The 21,460-nt window shown below is 41.9% G+C and overlaps 1 protein-coding gene across 1 annotated transcript in view; it reads left to right on the top strand.

Annotated features, from left to right (window-relative positions):
- The first annotated feature begins 632 nt into the window (after window positions 1–632).
- LOC118285218 (netrin receptor UNC5D) overlaps window positions 633–21,460 on the top strand; it is a 156,298-nt gene continuing 135,470 nt past the window's right edge. The window contains exon 1 of the mRNA XM_035608714.2: window positions 633–1,005. Within this exon, the coding sequence (XP_035464607.2) occupies window positions 921–1,005 (85 nt within the window). The 5' untranslated portion in view covers window positions 633–920. The remainder of the gene's footprint in view (window positions 1,006–21,460) is intronic.

Below are 21,460 nucleotides of genomic sequence, written 5' to 3'. Positions count from 1 at the left end.
ATTAATTAAAACGTCACTTCCCCCCCCCCCCGCCTAGACTTTATCCAGTATTTTCCACTGGCAAGAGCTGCGAGCCACGGGCGTGGGCTGACACTTGAATGATGAGCATATTGTTGTCAAAAGGAAACACGCTTGGGTGGGTGTCGCTGAAAATGTGTGAATGAAAGAGAAGAAGAAGAAAGGGAGAAGAAGGCATGAGGCGGGGGATTGTTAATAACATTTTCTCTTCATATGGCCATCAGACAGACACACACACACACACACACACACACACACACACACACACACACACACACACACACACACACACACACACACACACTTTAAAATTTCTCAACAGGTCCACTAGGGTTTGGACAAGACCTTCTTCTCTCTATCCCGCCCCCTCCTTTTCTCTCTCATTCTATCTCTTCCCCTTCTCTCTCGTTGTCTCTCTCTCCCTCTCCCCCTTCTCTCTCCTCCTGCCCCCCCCCCCCTCTCTCTCTCCCCCCTTCTCTCCCCCCCCCTCTCTCTCTCTCCCCCCTTCTCTCCCCCCCCCTCTCTCTCCTCCTGCCCCCCCCCCTCTCTCCCCCCCCCCCCCCCCCTCTCTCTCTCTCCCCCCCCCGTCTCTCTCTCTGAACACCAGAAAGCTTTCGGCTGTCGCGCGCGCGCGCGCGCTCCTCCCTAATTACTGCCGGTCCCTCGCAGCCGTGTGCCGAGCCAACCCTCCGCTACACTTGGCGCCTCGCTCCCGTCCGCAGTGCGACTCCGCGCGGGGGGTGACGGCTCTGCTGGCCCCGGCACCTGGGGCAGAGCGCGCGGTCGGAGCCGCGGAGAGCGCGCTGCTTTTGGAGGAGGTCAAACACAAGCCGACAACAAATGCCCGCGACGCGCGCCCGGTGCCCCCAGAGCCGACGGGGAGGGAGACGAGCAGAGCAGTGATGGGACAGCTGTCGGGGGGATGCTACCTGAGCTTCGCCGCCCTGGTGCTCCTCGGCCCCCTCGTCCCGGCCACGCTGGCCAGAGGTAAGCGTCCGTGTGTGTGCGAGGAGCGGCTTGTCGTCTGTGTGTCAGTCCTGGAAAAATTACAAACTGGAGGAAATTAAAAGACAAAAAGAAAAAAAAGGGCGCCGTGTGCTCGACAGACAGTGTTTGCACTTGTGTGTGTGTAAGTTGGTTTAGGTTCTGAAAAGTGATTTGTGTGTTCGCATGTGTCCGGGTTAGAAAACAACAACCGGATTATCGTATCGCACCTGAAGTGTGCCAAGAGCTTCGTTTGTAATGCGCCACGCGCCGGATGAACTGTTTGAGAAGTGTGTGTGTGTGTGTGTGTGTGTGTGTGTGTTTTATTTTCTTTGAGCGCTTTCAAAATTGTGCTCATTATGAATTCCAAATCACCTCGAGCGTCATTTCTCCTCGGACATGTGTCTGTCATTCCGCCGACCCACCGACCGACCGACCGTGTGCGCGATGTTCACCCGCTGACTGCGCCTCGGTCGGAGCCGCCTCACAAGTTGCCCGTGTGCTCCGAGCTCCCTCCGCCGTGGCCCGCAGCCGCAGGGTTGCTCTCCGAGCTTGCTGATGGACGGGGAGGATTGCTGAAGAGCAGCGCTCACGTCACGTGTGCGACTTTAATGGGCTTGTCGTTGCGGCTGCGTTGCTTTGACACTTGTGTGGTGGACAAAGGGCGCAGATTGTCCGACAAGTGGATACACAAATCAAAGTGTTTCTGTGGAGCGTGTCCCACTGGAATCAACACAACACCAACTGTGCCGTACAAGCCCACCGCCTTTCCTCATGGTGAGGAGCACACACGTGTGATTTGCTCAGGACAGTTTGAGATGAGAGCCTGCTGAGGTGTTTTTTTTCTCCCTATCTATGTCCTAAAGATGTGACCGTTTGGTCAGCGATGTTTATTTCTTCATTTTGAGTTCCTCTTGTGAATCCCGCCTGACCTCTTGACGTCCACTTGGCTCACATGACGGTGTAACAAAGATGAATTTGCAATTCAATTCGTTCAGTAGCCCGAAGGTTTTGGAATTATTATGTCGGGGTTTTTTTTGCACCCTAAGTTTTGAAATTAGCTTCAACTTGGAAATTAGCATGCCATAAATATTAGATCTTGCATACATATCTTCAGGGCAACTTTGCATGTAGGGACCAGGGAGGCTTTTTTTTGTGTCCTTCTTTAAAACGGGTTGAATGTATAACCTTTCAAAACTGGCTGTATTTTTTTGTATTTGCACGAGCGTCGTTTCCACACTGGCTGCATTTCCATGTGAACTGTTGCGTGATCTTTGAAAGGAGTGACCTATGCTTGGCAGGAGAAAAAGCCAAAAAACAATGATGTGGTGAGGGCATGGAAGTGAAATGTGCCTGTGTGTGTAAGATGTAGTTTCCATAAGCCGTGTAGATAAATGTTGTAATAGATCTGCCAGGTTTTACAGTGGTGTCTGCGTTGGTGATGGCTCTTTGCCACACTATTAAATAAATATTTACGTTGCGATAATATGGACGTCGACACTGAAATATCTGACTAAATAATATAACACCTGCAGGCAAGGCTAAAATGCGGAGCGTGGCTGTAATGAGAATTCAGTTTTCCAGTCGCACAGTGCATGCCGTACAGATTGTTATTTATTTGTCAATTACAAGCCCGGCTATAATTCAGGGATCCACATTTATTCTTTATGTCTTGCAAGGAGGGGACTCGCCACTCATGTGCAAGCTGCAATTTAAACCTTAACGCACTGAAGGAGTTACCCCGGAGGAGAAACCTCGAGTCGGCGCCTACAGGTGCCTTCAGGGAGCTGATTGGGCTGTCGAAATGTTGAGCAGTCGTGGTAGTGAGTGTAACGGAGGTGTTTGCAGCAGAGCGCAGTGAGGCAGCAGTGTCGACAGTGACAGATTGATCAGGGGCATCGGGGCCAGGAGATGTGCACATGTTAGTAGAGTGTGTCGCATGTGAGTGGAGCTACACAACTTGAGTCATCTGTGTGAGGAACTCATCAGCTCCTCAAGCTGCCAAGCAATTCGGGTTTTAATTGCAAATTATTTCAACCAAAGCCAACCACAAAACAAGTCGTTTGGCATCTTGTTTGGATTTTATCTGTAGTTCAATGGGAAATAAAAGGCCTGCACAAATTGCCATAAAAAAACATTAAGAAGGAGTTTCAGTGTTTAAGGTACAGTATTAAAGGGGCAGTGAGTGATTCTAAAGTAATACACATTTTGTAAAGATCAGCGAATATTTCCTCACCATTTGTTGGCTGTCAGTTTGTGTGCACGCCGGAAAAAAATCAGAGTTTTTCCGGCTCAGCCCAGGCTCCGTAAATCGAGAAAACAAAAATGTTGCGAACCACACAACACTGCGAGCGCAGTTCATAAACATCACTGGTCGACACCGTAAGAGACATGCTAGCGGGTAATGCTGCAACTCCGCAGTTTAAGCCTAGTGGTTAGTGCCTAATTTGGGATTTATGCTTGAATAATTACGTTAACAGTTGCTGATTATTTGCCAGTTGATTAATTGACTGATCATTTCACCTCTAATCCACTCTGACATACAGCGTGTTGCTGCTGCTAATACACGCTAGGGTGCCAAATGTGCATTAATCCCCGGTTGAAAATAGTCCCATACAAATGCAGTTTCTGTACTTGGTTGAGTAATGTTTTCTAAAAACAACACTGCTCAACTTTTTTAGGTAAACTACTCTGCTCTTTTAAAGGATGACGCTATACATTTGCAAACTTTTTTTTTTAGATTTACATCCCTAGGGGCCTAATAAATCAGCTCAGGCCTGAGTGCAACATCCAGGGTATAGGGAAGTTAAAAATATGGAATAATACCAAGCTTCCCTTTAAGGCTGAATGCTTGAACTAACAGGACAGACTGATTGATTTTAAATGCCAGTTAGGTCCTAATGGGCTATAAGAGGTTACCATGGGGAAAATCAATAAATGTACCTCATTCCGTGACACTGACATGTCAACAGTGTTAAGACGCGAGTGGTCAGCCTGAAACAAGCCACTCTGTCCAAGCAAGACAGATGCCTTTACTGACACAAGATCATCAGACAGAAGTTTAGGTAGGATGACTGCCACTCTCAACTTCCTGCAACAGGTGTGTCATGCAAGAAGAACAACACTGCTATTTCATTTAATTTAAGTGACTCTAAAGATCCAACAGCCTCATAGTGCCTTGTAGCTGCTGCCTATATCTTGCTGCCGGCTTAAACGCTCTGTGTGTGTGTGTGTGTGTGTGTGTGTGTGTGTGTGTGTGTGTGTGTGTGTGTGTGTGTGTGTGTGTGTGTGTGTGTGTGTGTGTGTGTGTGTGTGTGTGTGTGTGTGTGTGTGTGTGTGTGTGTGTGTGTGTGTGTGTGTGTGTGTGTGTGTGTGTGTGTGTGTGTGTGTGGAGAGGGGGGGTGGGGCGTGGTAAAGGGCAATGGAGTCTTTCTCAAGCTCCAGCTTTGATTTAACTGACATTCCACATGAGCTGAATCACGAGCATGGTTGGGTAGGTTTCCACTGTTGTTTCTGTTTGGTAGGAGATTGCAGGGTGGACATTGCCCAGTTTCAATCTTGCATTATTCAAAGGGAACCCATTTTTCCATCCAACTCACCAACCTCTCTCTCTCATCATTTCTTCTTCACATTAAAAGGGAACTAAGCTCACCAGCAGCCAAATAGGGGTTGGAAACATTGTCTGCCGTGAAAGCAGAAAGCGATATGATCAAATATGAGGAATACTTTTCAAGGAAAAGGCTTGGAAATAAATATACAAATACCCATTACACCGATAAGGGTGACGAGTGTCTGGTTTGGACAGAGCCTCTGAGTAATCAAATAGCTATTGTTTTTGTCTCTGGGATAGTGAGGCTTTGGAATCTGGTCAATAAATAGGCTTTTGTACATGATATTCTCCCTTGAGGCAGGATTGATTGGAAGAGAATCCTTTTGTCACTCTGATTTAAAAAAAAAACCCAAAACAGAACAAAGCTTTCATTATGAATCTGTTGCAGTAACTTCATATTTCAGCTCAATTCCATTGTGGTTATTCATGGAAGTGCTCTATCCACTTTCAAGTGAAGCTCTTTGTTGGATTGTTGAATTTGTTCTTTACATTATTAGATGCAGTTATTTTTTGCATAATTTTGTTTGGACTTAGGATTTATCAGGAATGTCCCAAAAGTTTTGGGAGTTTTTTTTATTTTTGGCCCACGACCTGAAACTGAGATAAGATGGAACTTAACCCATCTTCAACTCTAACTATGTTGAGGATGTTGGAAGTAAAAGTCCACACCTCACCAATGCTCCAAACACAGGCTCGCAGGGAGCACACAGACCCAACAACAGGCGAGTTAGTCTCAGAATTAATGTCAGTTATCGACAGCTTATAACCTGTTGCCAGGGACGTTTGTCATTTCAGCCATTAAATGTCCAAACGAGATGCTGCTACCTGCCCAGCTTCCCTCTTTTACACCACTCTCTGCTTGAAGTGAGCATTGGAGCATAGCAAATACTTGTGTTTTGCCCATCAGGGCAGCCAAACTCAGTCACTTGAACCACGGTGCCAAAATAAGTTATTGCACTTATTACATACTCGCGGTATATTGCAAAAAATGCTTACCCTGCATAACTGTGCAACACAAGCAGGCAGTTGGACAAAATACATTAGAGTAAACTAAATCAAATTTATGTTCTCTGATGCAGATTCATTAAAATATGCCTTGATTGCCCAAGGAGAGATTTTAAAGATCGGGTTGGGACATCTGTACCATTTATGCAGTGTTGTGAAATATAAGTAATTTTTCTTTCCTCATTCAGCATTTTTTTTTTTACATTTGCATTTGTTCTGAATGTTTGCATGCATGCGTGCACCGTAATACTGCATCATAACGTACGCTGAGAGAATGGCGGCGTGTCAAATGTTGCCTCCTGCAGATACGCTTTTCAGCCTCGTCTCCACAGCCTTGAAGCTTTCTGTTCGATAAGAGCAAGCATTTTTCTGTCGTGTGTTTTCTTATAACACTGAAAGGGAAGCCTTGGAGATAACTGCCCATCTACAATGCACCATTCGATGCCTCGCTGGCTAACTCAAGGGCATCGCCACAAAGGCGCGATTCACACATTACTCCCTTCTCTTCAATGCCAAACACTCTCCCCACCTATTCCTCCCCCTCTCCGCCTCACGTAGCTGCCGCTTTGTGACTATGGCTTGCACTTTTGTTTCCTTCTAAGCACTTTCACTTCACAAATACCCCGGCCCTTCATCCTTTCTTGTTGGTCACTCCTTCTTCGCAATTCCTTTCGGTGTAATTTGGTTTCAGCGGATTGTTGCGGTGACAAATGTTTTGGTTGTGCTGTCATTTCTCACCTCACCTGACTAAAGGAGAGAGGAGAGCTGAGCTGGGAGAGGCAGAGTGAGAGGGGAGCATTCGGAGGAAAAAGGCAGGAAGGGGAGAGAGAAAAGACGGATAGGGGGGTTACAGTGCAGAATACCTAAGTATCGAATGTTATCAGTAACTGCCACAGCAGTTTGTCAGTAACAGCGAGCACCTGTCGCTGCTCTCCGTGATGAATTAGTTCCAAGAGTAATCAAAAGCAAATACATATTTAATGACATTTGATTAAGGTATGGGGTTCAGTGTTTGTGCGTTTTAGTGTGTGCGCGCGCCACAGAGATGCAGAAGTCAACATGTTCATACAACAGTTTTAAGGATCTTAGTAGTGACCCCCACATTCCCCTGCCAACACACATACACGCACCGTGGCGCATGACAATACTGATGTGAAATGTATTGGAAACTTATCAAAAATGACAGAGGTAAATATGTGATTAATTTCCTTGTTAGTTTGCATCAGAACCAAAACAACCCTCCTATGCTGTCATGGCTGTTTGTTTCCGTAGTCATCAACCGTGTTGACATTGTCCCTCTCTACGAGACCAGTAATGTGTGACGGTAAATACAATCCAATTTCATGTGCTGGCCCTGGTTTTTCCTCAGTCTTTGTCCTGTTTCTGTCTCATGAACTCAGTATTGTTGAAAGGCTGGTTTGTGGTTGGGGAGCTGTCTTGGTGGCTTATGCCCATTTCCCATATCTAGAGATCATTTTCTGAATCCAAGTGAGGCTAGGCCTCCCTCTCCATCGAGCAAAAAAAAAAAAAAATTCAGATGACACCCCAAGCTATAGAAAAGTGCTATGCCTGGCTATATTTCATGGAGCCCTGTCTGCCCTCAACAGCTATTTGGTGCTTTTGTGTGTCAGGATGCAGGATGGGATTTAAGAGTCCCCGTCGGCATATGAAACCTACATAATACCTCTCTGTAGTGATGTGTAACCGTATGTTGTAAAACCAACAAAGCTCTGTCATTCATAAAATAAAACAGAAAGTGGAATTCCGTTGCCCTTTGAAGATGCCTTCTGTGCTTTCCACAAGAAATCCTCAGTCCTGCAGACAAAAGGGGGGAAGATTCAGAAGCTCTGTCTTTAACAAGAGCTGCGCTGAATCGCATCAAAGCAGAACTCTGATGGTAAAAAAGAAAGAAAAAAATATGATTTACATATATACTTTGTACCAGATTAAACTCAGGGCTCAAGACTATATTAAAGAGAGATGCATTTTCTTTAATCTGCTTTTCATCTAAAATAACAATAATTTGAAACTAATTGTGAGATTGACAATAATATCAAGTGAACCTATAAATAATACAGGAAATAATACAGGAAACGAAAAATAAATACCAACAAATACTGAGGATAATTGTTTTCGCTTACCCCAAGTGGTCCATCAAAAGCATACCTCATGAGAAAAAAAATACATGCATAAAACTGATATACCTTGTGATTAAATGATGTAATTATGTGTCTGAACATATATTTATACATTTCGTCTACTGGACATGTTGGACACGAATGTCTGTGATGGATAGCATGGCTACTGTGGCCCCTTTTTAAACAAGCGCCAGGGTTAAATTATTAAAGAGTGTAGTATCAATAAGCTGCGGTGTAATTGGTTCTGTTCTTGGTACTGGAGACATTAGGGAAAATAGATTTCCTATTTCTTATGGCTAAATAAAAGTTATCTTGCACATTTAATCTCGCCAGCCACATTTCTGATTAAGACATTTGTCTATGATGCTTCATTGAAAGTAGAAGAGCTCTCTCTCTCTCTCTCTCTCTCTCTCTCTCTCTCTCTCTCTCTCTCTCTCTCTCTCTCTCTCTCTCTCTCTCTCTCTCTCTCTCTCTCTCTCTCTCTCCCCCTCCCTCCCTCCCTCCCTCAGAGCAGATTTCTGTGACACATTGATTGCAACACACACACAAACCTCGGACAATGGCAGAGAACCAAGCGTTTGAAAAGCGCGGTCACACTTCACTAGAGTCGATGCTGACTATGCTCGTAAGGGCTGAAACCTTGAATGTTGTGGGTGAATTCAATCTGAAAATGGTCAGAGTATCATGCCAATATCACATGCCAATGCAAACTTTTTGGCAACAATTCTTGTTTTGAATCCAAAATGGGTAATTTTATGTGATTTGTGTACACCTGATTAGTTTTTTAAATTTTGTGCGTACGTGTGTGTGTGTGCGTGTAACCTGCCCTTGCAATGTTTATTAGGTCACAAATACATTGGAAACCATGTAGCTGAAGGCGAGAGGGAGAGGGGATGAGGGGAAGAAGAGAAAATGAATTAAAAGAAAGGTAGATTTAACCAACGTGAAAATGAAGAGAAAAAAACCCCCACTAGCGTGAATTTTGAAAACTGCAACCAGGAAAAACTTTCCCTCCAGTAAATTACACTGACGTTATATTGCTAACTGACCGGGGCAATAAATCTTTGTCAATGACCAAAGTTATCACGTATTATGTTTGAATGCCAATGGGCAAAAGTGTTTGGAAGCAACTCTGAAAAAATGTGCACAAAATTAAACTCTTGCTTCCCAGCGACAACCTATGAGCATGATGGGCGTGTCCGTGGGTAGCACGGACCACCCATAGAATCTTAGCAGCCACCGAAAGGGCCACCCACACCAGAGTGGAATGTGATAGGTAATTGTGCTTGTTAGTATCACTTGTCTACAACTCATAATCAGGTTAACTTTCTTCACCAAAACTAACATTTCACAATGCTTTGAAATATTTTACATTTAATGTTATGCAAGCGGCACAACATCTGCATTCGTCCCTCTGATTGTTGTGGCAGCTAGTGGAGCACCTGCCATTAACTCTTCACTGGTTAGGAGCCAGTGATGTGTTGTTGCTGGAGTAAATAGTAAAAGACCAAGACTTTGGATGGAGTATCCCTCAACTAATTTTAGTTGGACGATTCTTTTACCGTTTTACTTTTTACACTTTATTTAAGTGTGCCAACCTTCTGTGTTCACCCTCGTCTGTGCCCCTCCTGGCCCCACCATCTAACAATTTTCTAGATCTGCCCCTGTCAAGCAGGCTGTAAACTACTTTCCATTGAAAGTTTACAAATGGCACACCTGTGAGTAGGGTGGGGGGGGGTTAGAAGCATACTGTGAGTCACTGCACCCATACTCTCTATTTACCTATTTGTCTTTGGTGGTGAGAAGCGGGTCTTACTTGTAAAAAGACAGTGTATTCAATAATCACAGGTTCACTCTACAGCACAGCTCCTGTGCCAGCTTCACTGCTCTTTTGTCCTTGTTGCTGGCCTTCCTCCATCACCTCTTAAACCCATACAACCAACAGAAGTTGGCTGTCCTTCCTTTTCTTGGCCATCACTGTGTCTGTTTCAGCCCTCCTGGCCTCCTCAGCGGTGAAATGTCACTCTCCAGGCAGACCTGCAGAGTTTCTCTGCTCTCTCTAGTGCTCCAGCTCCACTTTACTGCAGTCGTCCTTCAATCCTGACCAGAATCTATAAACACAAGTGTCTTTAGCTGTTTTCAGACATTGAACTCCTGTCCGCAAAACTGAGTTTTCTGGAATTTTCAGTTCACATATGACAAACGTAGCAGGACATTGTCTGAGTCAGACGCATTGACAACAGCAGGAACATTTTAAGATCATTCTGTGGCATCTGTGTGGAGCCAGGACAAGATGAGAATTTTGCTGCGAAAAGCATCGGCTTTCCAAGAAACTTGGTTGACTGATGGAGGATGAATGGATGGAAAGAACCCACAACATTTTTGCTCGATTCGAGACGAAGGGGTGGTTCCAGGATTTTTTTTCTTCACTTTTGGTGTTGCTTGATTGAATTTAAGGGGACTGTTCGGCCTTGGTGCGCCAACCTAGTGGCTCTTTTTATCTGTGAACCATGAGTCATGCTTTCACCTTTTTAAAGTTTGTTCCGCTTCCATTGTTTGCATAGAAAGCGATCTGGTGTTTGACTGACTGACTTTCATCTGTTTCTATTCCCAGTCACATATTGCCCTTGCCCAGATTCTTCTGGGTGCTTTCGTAGCTGTATGACCTCCCTGTGGTCTTTGCCTGCTGGTTGGTCACATTTGTTTAATATGATTAATACAATTTGAATGATAAACAAAAAATGCTGTTTGTTCTCCTGATTTACATTTAAATGAGAATGAAGTATGCAGTTTAAAACAAATGTGAAAGAAATATGGACATCTAAAATATACTTAGATACTACCAGGCTGAGTGTTGAATTCCTTTACTCTTGTTTATTGACAATGCTTAATGACTTGGAACAGCTGAATTTAAATGTTTATCCATACCTTAGCTTGTGTGTTTTCTCCTGCTCTCTGAGCGTTGCTGCAAGGTTATGCATGTGTAAGTTTGATGAGGTTCCCCTTCAGCCAAGGACTCCCCTTTGTCATTAAGATAGATAGCATCAATTCTGTGCATCGACGTGGTTACATTCATTTAAAGCCTACTTTTGTTTCACCTCACAGGCAGCAGAATCAATAAATAGCTTTGCCTATTTCTACTTCATTTCATCTTGGCCAGCCAGCAGAGCTAAAGACAAAACAGCAAATTAAAAAGTCAGTGCTCCCTACGTACTGTACAGGCATTATTGAGGAGCTAAATAATTAATGCTGATGAAAACTTTTTACTAATATCAACAATATCTGAATATATCCTAACATGTATTTCTGTAAAGCCTCTGTCCTGACTAGTTGTATATGCCCCCAAGCCCCACAACTCAACTGTTGAATTAATATCCATTAAAAACACCTTAAACATCTATAGTGTTGCACTGGCTCTCATGTTCCTTACAATCAACAAGGGGACTATAGTTTTTTCTGAGGCAACGTCATGCTGGTGCCACAGTTCTATATTTTAACTGCATTGTTCGTTGACAAAGAAAATATACAACTGGTCCAATATGTGGAGAGACTGATTTGACTGACATATAACATTTGCAGAACTTTCCATACAACAAGTTTTGTCTGTACATTTTACTAGCACAAGATTTCCGCTTGAAAAAAAAAATGCAAGCATGATTATAGAGAAATGGCCCAGTGTTTCACACAGAATTGGATGCATTCGGTGTTATGGCGAGTTCTGCCAGTTCTTGCTGAGAACTGCTCATTGTCGCAGGAGCGGGTACAGCTGAAGCAGAAACTACCAGAGTTGTGAAGAGTTCTGCCTGCCTGTCAAGGACGGTAAAAGCTGTATGGACTTTGCGACTGCATATCCCACTACATATTTTTTTTTTTTATCGTAGACTTGAAACTAGCGATTCAGAACACAAACTCCTCAGGAAAAGGTTTACTGACGTTATAAATCGAGTGAGAGTCATTTTCTCAAACGTCTATAGAAAGGATTTCTTTTTGCAACCAGTGGAGTCGTCTTCTGATGGTCAATTGAAAGAATACAGGTTTGAGGCACTTCGCATTGACTTAACTTTCTGGACCCGGTGACACCGCTCATTTTTATACACAGTCTATGGTGCACGCAGCTGAGAGTTTGTTTCCTGCAATAAAGAGCGGACACAAGTCTCTAGTGTTTCACAAATATTAGCAAAATAACTGATGACAAATCACATTTAAGAATTGCTTTGATTGCACAGACAGGGGACATCGTCATTAGACGGGCTACTTCGGAAAACACTAGGGGTAGCAACTCGACGATCGCACAGTAAGCATTAAAAGTCAGCAGAAAGCACTGCATTTTCCGTACACACCACACTGACGTATATGGGCATAATGAATGAATGAACAGATTTATCTTTGTTTACACTGCACTTTCTTTTCTTTCTTTTTTTTTTACAGCAGAGCAGTCTCTGAATTGTTTTTCTAATACACACGAAGCATCCATTGTTGTCAGGCCTGTGGCATATGAGGAATATGAGGAGTTGAAAATGTCCTACAAATTTTTTTTTGTTACCCTTGTTATCCTGCCGTCAAGTCATTTTCTCCTGTGTTCTGTGTAAAAAAAAAAAAAAAAAAAATCTTAAATCATGAGAACTGGCTATAGGTGTGCAGTATATCAACAGAGAAGAAAGGGGAGAGGAAAGATGGCACCCAGAAGAAAGCTTAGAGTATCGTGGAAATCAACAGAATCTGACAGGCCAGTCAAAGCAATATATTAATAACCGTCATTGTGGCATGTCTTGTTACAGTGATGGTGTCAAGGAATGAATAAATAAAAAATGATAGATGAGGTCTAAATATTCCTTTACAAAAGCTCTGATGAGTTAGGTCTTTAAATATGAATAGCTATTTACAGACTGTGCTAAAGAAGCCTGATACTCATTCAAAATAATTCACGCCATGCTTAAAATTGGATAGGCATAAAAATAAGCTATAATTAAGATCAGTATGTTTAATAGTGACATTAAAATGTTTCAGAGGCCACTAATTTACAGCCAAAAGTTTTCTCTGCTGGTTAATTTCACCCACTGGCAGACTGCTTCATATCGTTGCGGAACTCCCTTTATGTCACAATAATAATTGAGTTTGGTATAATATAGTTACCTTATATTAAACCAAACTCAATTATTATTTTCTCAGACTTCTGGAAAAACTAAAATAATATAATTACTTTTTACTTGTCATGCCCACATTGAAACAAGTGATCTCCGTGCTTGAATGAAGTGCCTATATATGCAGTAAACCTTTATGCTGAGTGACGTGATGTCTTGCCGTTTACCATAAATGGATTTTGTATAAGCACCACTTCCTTGTCCGAAGTCTCAGTAGAGAGAGGTGTGAAACACTGCGTATTAGACTGTATGGTATCTACAGTATTTCCGCTGGACGAAAGCTGGATGAATTGTCAACCTGTCGCCGACTCAAACCGGCGCATACACGTGTACTGACAAAAACCCATAGTCAAAGCACTGAATAGTAGAAGCATCCAAAATTGAAATGTCAGGTTGAAATGAACATGCTCTGAATTAGAATGTGGAAATGGAAAAGACAGCTATTGTGCAGTAGCATCTCGTGTTGACATTTTTGTCTGCATTGTGTTTACAGACTGTGTCTGATACCTTGATGTTAGATTTAGTTGGAACCCCCCCCCCCCCCCCCCCCCCCCCCCCCCACACACACACACACACACACACACACACACACACACACACACACACACACACACACACACACACACACACACACATTTCCTTCAGAGAACGGTCAAGCTTTTCTTCTGTGGAGTATCATAATGAGACTACGGCAACGCTCTCATTCTCCCACTTCTAATCACTTACCTCGAGATCTGTTAAAGTCTAGGTATACATTTTCTTTTCCCCGTGAATGTCTGTTGTATAGCTGTAATCCAAAACAAGGCCGGATAAAATGAGAGGATAAAACCCAATTACCCAGTAGGCACTCCTGAGTCATCTCCCATTTGTTGCAGCCATTTTCCTCCTCTGTCTTCTACTCTTTATCTCAACTCGAATGGTTTGCTCAAAGACCACCCAAGCCGATTGTAATCTGGAGGTGAAAAGAAATGAGACCAAAATAAATAAATATATATATATATGTGAAGCAGAAACTGAAGGGATAGTGACCTAATCAATGCCAAGCGGTTTGCGCACTGGGATTCTCTTCAGTATTATCTTCCAATGTGGCTGTGAGGTTTGTGTGCACCCGGCTTCTGAGGGGACCAATTATGGGACGGCAGGGCAGGAGCCCGAACCTCTGGCTCTCCTAATAGCTCACAGGCTGGAGAAGTCCTGATTCATAGTCAGTCAGATAATGCAGGCATCCCTGCTCTCGACCAATGAATGCCAACAAAAAGAAGAAATAATAAATGGTAAATGGTCTGTATTTATAGAGCTTTTCTGGTCATACAGACCACTCAAAGTGCTTTACAGGAAAGTCACATTCACCCATTCACACACATTAATACAGCGCTACTATTCACCACCTTTTTTTCCCTATCACATTCATACTCATTTATACACTGTGGAAGAGCCACCAGAGGAAACTTAGGGTTAAGTGTCTTGCCCAAGGACACATCAGCATGCGGGATCGAACTGCCAACCTTCAGCTTGGTGGACGAATGACTCTACCTCCTGACCTTTGCAAATGATCAGAGCGTTTACTTTTTTTGAGTAAGTGTGTGAATGTGTGTTCATTTTTTTTGTCCTTGTTGTCCACTGAATACAGTGTTTGTGTTGGTCGTAACACTGAGGGAATACACCGCTGGCACCGGGCTCCCTCTGCGCTGACCTACAAGGTGTGCGATAACCCGCAGGAATAGTGGGTCAGTTTTTTAAAGGCATTGAGTAGTGATGTAATAATCCATCTCAAAGCGTTTCTCTCCACTCTTACATCTATGCATTCCCCAAGATGAGGTGGATGGAGTCAGGTTGTCCGTAATGTAATCTGACTGCTTTAATTTAATCAATGGCCATAGACATCATTTACCAAGTTCTTCAATCACACTATAGACTTTGAATTACTGGTCTATGTATGTTCCTTTGATGGATGCTACATTATGCGTGTGCACTTGGGTAACTGCATTATGTTCTGCTAGATACTGTAGGTGCTGCAGTAGACTTGTTTTTGTTTCTTCTTCTCAACCACCTTTTCTATAGCCACTTTCTCGACCACCTACTAGCGATGTTTGATTGTTTTTCAATGACTCAACATGAAATGCCGGGGCTTAACACTGACTTAGAGATCAGTATTATAGAGAAGAATACGAAGGAAAAGGATTCCTTTAATAATAGAAAACAACTATCGACACGGTAGACATAAATTTTTCAAGCAGCTTGATATGCCTGGTCAAACGATACTACTCCGTTAGTCCAACCCTTTTAGCATTCTGGTGCAGAGCCACATATCTCAAAGACTGTACCTCATGTTGTGCTGAAATATCATGTTTCATCAACATGTTTTTTTAATGGCATCCTCATCTTCGTTGAGTTTATATCTTGTGATTTTACAAATGGAGAGAAACCACGTATACTATAAAATGAAGCGAACTTCTACAAAAACATTAAAATGACATACATGGATGAGGTGAACGCCCAAAGCTAATACCACTCAAATCTTTTCCTACATTGCTGTTTGTTGTTTTTAAATATAATATAATCTAAGGGAATTCTGGTTTAATTTTGCTTGTGACGAACACTACTTTGACATCCATGTCTGGTTAAATATTATTTCGATCTGTCTTTTCCTCCACATATTTGCATGTCCATTCTTCTTTCCACTGTGTCATTTCATTACAGCAGCCCATTAGCTCCTTCTGGGAAACAGTGTCTATATCACTATGCTGTTCTGATAACTGGCAGCTCCATTGAGAGATCCTGTGACGGATATGCATGCACTGGTGTTAATGTAGTAAAGAATTAAGAATATAGTACTGCAGTGCATGGGGCTTCTACTTTTTATGCCGTAAATTAACTTAATTACTGAAGCAAGATAAATCGCTGTACTGTTGCTGTGGACTTCTGTAGTTGTCGATTGCCACAGCAATATTTACATTTATGTACATCTGAGTGTTTTGGGCTCTGTGTGTGTGTGATTTGTTTGACTGTCTGAAGTGTACTCTGTTAGGGCCAAGGGATATCATAGAATGTAATTGTGGTTGTTGGTGCTATTGATTCGTCTGCATCAGTTTGTTATTGTCTTTCCCTCCCACATTATCAGCGATTCGCCTTTATTTATGTCTCTTAGTCTCGTCCATCAGGCGCCTGTGTGGCACAGCGATGAGCACCGTTACCTCACAGCATGAAGGTTTTGGACAGATCACAAGACGAGTCCAGTGCAAATCTCTCAGAAGGTCTTCACTGGGCACGTGGGGCATGAGAGGCACTGAAATGACAAACCACAAAAATCAAACATGCTAACAAATGCATGGAAGAGAGAGATTTCACAATGAAAAGAGCAAGGTGCACAAATCCACATGTTGATCATTCTGACTTACTTTATGGATTATTGGAACGCTCAGGTGGAACAGAGCCATTGTTAATTTTTTCAGTTTCACCTTGGTCTTGTGTTTTTACTCTGGCTAACATTACCTTATTCTTATTTTCAGAATTTGTGAGTTTCAGTTGCAATATACTGTATTTGGTGAAACCTGTCAGTTTGGTACATTTGCTTGTGTAAGACTTAAAAGATGATGAAATGCACTTAAGATTGAAATTATTATTCTTCCTCTTTTTTTACACACAGGGTTAAAGAATATGATTGACTTAATGAAAATATGATTTTTTTTTTATGGCTGACACTGCTAGCTATTGCTCGCTCCTCTTAACTTCTTGTACTCTTAATCCTTGATGTCATTCAAAGAACTGCTAATGATTGCATAACAGTGAAGTGGCTTATGTATCTCTGTGTGTGTGTCTATCGGAGGGAGGGGGGTATCTTTTTTTGTGTTGCATTTCATTGTATGTGAAGCTCTTTTTGTTGTATTTTTTTAGTATGAAAAGTCTGATTGATTAATTGATTATGTGGCTTGTTACTGTAACACAACAGAGAAATAACTAGACATGGAATTATTCATTCATAAATCACCCTGCAATTGGAATGCAAACCTTTGACACGTCACACATTCACACATTTCCCCTCCACACATAACTGTTTTTTTTACTTTGACTTTAAAGGATAACAGATTTTCTGCTCACCTTAAATCTTAGTTCAAGTATGTATATAAAAGGGTGATGTGAAAAATTAAAGCCTCTAGTGCATGAGCTGTACACTGAAAATGGAATATTCCCTGAAGTTCTACTTGTGTTGAGTAGTAATTTAACTTTTTATGGTGAAAAAACATATTTGAAACAAATTATCATTAAAAACAGTATATTCTTTTGCCTTAAAATATGTCGGGCAGTGGGAAATTAATTGGAGCATTTATTCTGAGCTGTAATTAGTCTAATGACTTTACTACAATGCTCTGGGAAAAAAAACAACCCAACTGTCTTTGGTCTTAGAGCGATAATACATTGATGTATGTTTTCCACAATACAGCAGACTTATCAAGTGCATCATAGAAGTAAAACTGAAATGGTGCCAGAACAAAAAACATTATGAATATAAGTAAGAATATGATAACATTTTCATTATGTTTCACAAACAACTGCCAAAACTTTTATGAAGTCATCATTTATGCCTGGGCAATGAAATAGTAAATAAAACTTTGCTGTTTTATTTAGCACTGACAAAATTATGTAGCACCTCATAAATTAGAGACAACTTGCCTGAAACGTCCTCATTCTCTCCACATCTCGCCTTGAGCTTTCTGCAGCCGATGCAGATATGGTTGAAGACAGGTGGAAGTGGGAAATGTAAACTGCAAACCTGTTGTCATCTTGCAAACCTGGCGGAAGGTGTGAGAGCTGCTGAATGTGAACGAGTCAAACAGCAAAAGTGGTGAGTCTGTGTTTCTGAACAAGCTGGAACTTTCCTTATTCAACCTCTTCAATCGAGAACACAGTGCTGTTACGCATTATGCGGGGATAGCAGCATAGAGCCGAGACAAGGCAGTCATTAAATATTCTTTTTCATCGCTTGCCACTCCTCCTTGGCAAAGTTTAGGCTGAAACAGTCTCATCAGAAATGATAGCGAAGTTAACAAAATGCTTCCCAAGACTAGCACTCTAGCTTCTGCCAGCTCTGTGGACTGACAGCAAGTCAGATTACTGCAGTCCACAAAAAATGTGCGTGTGTGCGCGTGAGTGTGTGTACAAGTACCTGTACATTTTAAAGGAATAGCATCTATAAATAACTTTAATCTATTTAATCTGTAAATCGAATTACTGTATATGATGGATGATACGGCAGCTCCCAAAAGTGAAGCCAAAACATTTGAATCCCCCCTAGCACTTGCCAAGTGTTCCAGTGAAGTTAACCCTGCTCTGACAATAAGTTTCAGTCTTAATGTGAAGTTACAGACCTGCAGTCAGTCTGGTAGGTGGGCAGAATTACAAGTCGGGCAAACTGAATACTGCCACAAACATTTAGAAATAGCTTGCAGGGAAGCGAGGAACAGGTGTGCGAGCAGGTGGCTGAATGTGAAGACGGCCGGGTGGGAAAACAGAACACGGGGCGACAAGTGGGCTGGTGGGGAATGACAGGGTCCTCGGGGAAGAGGAGACAGCACAGGTATCAACATAAACAGCTCTGCCTGACGATGCAGAGCAGGTTATCCAAAGTAAGCTGTCAGTGGATGCAGGGGACATTACCCCTATTAACCTAACCCGACTCATTGCTTTTGTTCCTAATCCTTAATATGACATTTTTGTTGAAGTTCCTAATGTATTTATGTGCAACTATATTAAAAACAGATTTCATACGGAGGAGCACCTCAAGCTAAATTAATTGGATTTTGGAAATTAACTAAATTTAATTTAATTCCATAGTCTAAGCAATGTAGGAGAGTAGTTATGATGAATACCCATTTCATAATTACTAAAGCTGCAACAGTTAATCAATTAATAATAGACTACTAAATTAAACGCCAACTATTTTGATAACCAATTAATCAAGTAGTTTTTATGAAAAAAATAATGAATATTTTCTGGTTTCTTTGCTCCTCTATGACCGTGACATGAAATCTTTGGTGTGTGGACAAAAAAAACATTGTCTTGGGGTTTGGGAAAAACGATAGACATCTTCACCATTTTATGAATTCTTATAGACCAAACAACTAATCGATTAATCGAGAAAATAATCGACGGCTTAATCGATAATGAAAATAACAGTTAGTTGCAGCCCTAATAAATACCACCAAAAAAAAAGACAGCAGAGCAGAGGCAACTTGTTCTGCAGGTACTGTTTATACACATCCTGAAGCTGTATAACTGATAAATGGTTTATTGGATTAGTTAACTTTCAGTTCTTTGTTGTGAACAGAGTACAGAAAGTTTGCATGTCCTGCAGGTGTTTGAAAGGAAACATTAATGTTAATATTACACAGTGTGCCTCAGAGTTCATATTCGTTTGTGCTTATTCGGCCAGAGCCAGTCAGGTTAGATCAGATATAATTTTCCAAACATGCTGTATATGAATTTTAAATTCACAGGAATGCATGACTAAAAGCTTTGATCCCCCTGCTCTGCCCCCCCATCCCTTCTCCTCTGCAGGTAGCGCAGCATTAACCTTTAGCCGGTGCTTCTAAAATGAGGGCTGTGGCGTTGGGAGTCTGGGGCTGTGCTATAAGTGTACTAGTCTCCAAAATCTCAGCTTGTTGCCCCTGTGACTCTCATTCATGTAAAAACACAGCCTCTGTAATGGTTGCTGACTTTGATCAAGATCTTTTTCCTCTTTGAATGCGCACAAACACAACAAAGAAAGTAAAACCTGAATGTGTTACACGTTGCTTTCTGGGATGGCATTCCCCAAAACTAAGTCTCATTCATATCATATCAATAAATTAAGATTATAGACTGGAAGAGTTTTGAACCAACCATCAAGAATCTCATTAAAAAGGTGTGAGAGACTAACTGGTCTAAAGCACTGTTATTTAATTCATGTAAATTAAGCAAACACTGCATTGGCAGATACCAAATTTTAAAAAGACTTGGATCGGGGCAAAAAAACTTGATCAGGATATAACTTGTAGAAAATAATAAATAATCAATAAATATGTGGCAGAAAAACTGGAATTATAGTGTGTGTGTTTGGGGAAGGGGTTTTGGGCTCAACATCGTGATGACCCTGGTACATTGTGTAATTACTTGGATTACTTGTAAGAAGAAACTAAATTACTGTCACTTATTACTCAAGCATTTACTGCAGACTGACAAGATTAAAATTTTCAATTAAGAATGGAGAGTGTCTATCACATTAAAAAAATACCAAAACATTTTTTTAGAACAATTTTTACATGCACTTAGGCAACTAGAGAATAGAACATGAGGATTAAAACATCACAAACCTATAGCTGTAGAGTAAAGAGTAAGACTGAATAAAACCGACCAATAGTCTTACACAGTGTTTGGCATTAATTTGCTACCAAGACTATGGCGCCTGCCATGACCTTAATTTCTCCTGCCACAGTTTCATAATGAGCTGAAATTGTTTTACACTTTTCATTATACCAAGAAAAATCTCTCACATTGTGCTTTGTGCTTTTGCTTCATTGTAGAGCTGTGTGCAGTGCTCTTTGCTTAGCTGTTGCTCTTTCTCTGATCTGTCATAGTCCGACTGGACATCAGCAGCCCGTCGAAACATCCAAAGAGATTTTACCATCCTTGGCGTCAGGCAGAACTCTGCCTCATTAACAGGCCAGGCCAACCTAAGTCCTCAGCATCACAGACGGCTTGAGGCTGTCACTCCATAACGTAGCTTCTTACTGCAACAGCAGATGGAGACTTGAGCAAATCTGCGTGCATTTTTCACCCAAACAAGTTTCAATTACATTGATTCAGTAGACTATTCTCCAAGAAGAACGACATCATCAGTCATCTCTTCCCTACACAATACATGTTTACATTCAACAAAGCCCTCCAGTGGTCATACATTCTATGACAAATGAAATTGGGGAAGTCCACTGATGTTCTTTTGGTGTAACCAACATCAGATTTTGACACAGGAGTCGTTTGTTTCCTATTTCCATGACATTGAGTGTTTACCATGTGTTTATTATTGTCCCCATGACAATGAAGCTAATAATGTGTCCTTAAACTTAACAAGGTAGTTATTTTAACTAGGGCTGAACAATTTGGGGAAAATATCTAATCATGATTTTTCTAACCGATATTGCGATTTGATTTGCACTTATAATTAGCACGCACGCACGCGCACACACACACACACACACACACACACACACACACACACACACACACACACACACACACACACACACACACACACACACACACACACACACACACACACACACACACACACACACACACACACACACACAGAAAGAGAGCGAGATTTGTTGAAGAGGAGAAGGGGAGAGAGCTCTCTCTCTGTTAGTAGTCTGTCTCTTAAACGAAGGAATAGTTGTGTTGTTAGTTACCTGATGGTGCCCCGTGAGACATTTTCATACGGAGTAACAGTCAAAAACAACTATTGTGTGGTTTTGTGTTCGTCACTACTTTCACTGACTTGGTGGCCGTACACTTGTCATGTAGCCGCT

The sequence above is a fragment of the Scophthalmus maximus genome, chromosome 20, assembly GCF_022379125.1.
Source record: "Scophthalmus maximus strain ysfricsl-2021 chromosome 20, ASM2237912v1, whole genome shotgun sequence".
NCBI classification, from domain to species: Eukaryota; Metazoa; Chordata; class Actinopteri; order Pleuronectiformes; family Scophthalmidae; genus Scophthalmus; species Scophthalmus maximus.
This window is presented reverse-complemented; position numbering and strand designations above follow the sequence as displayed.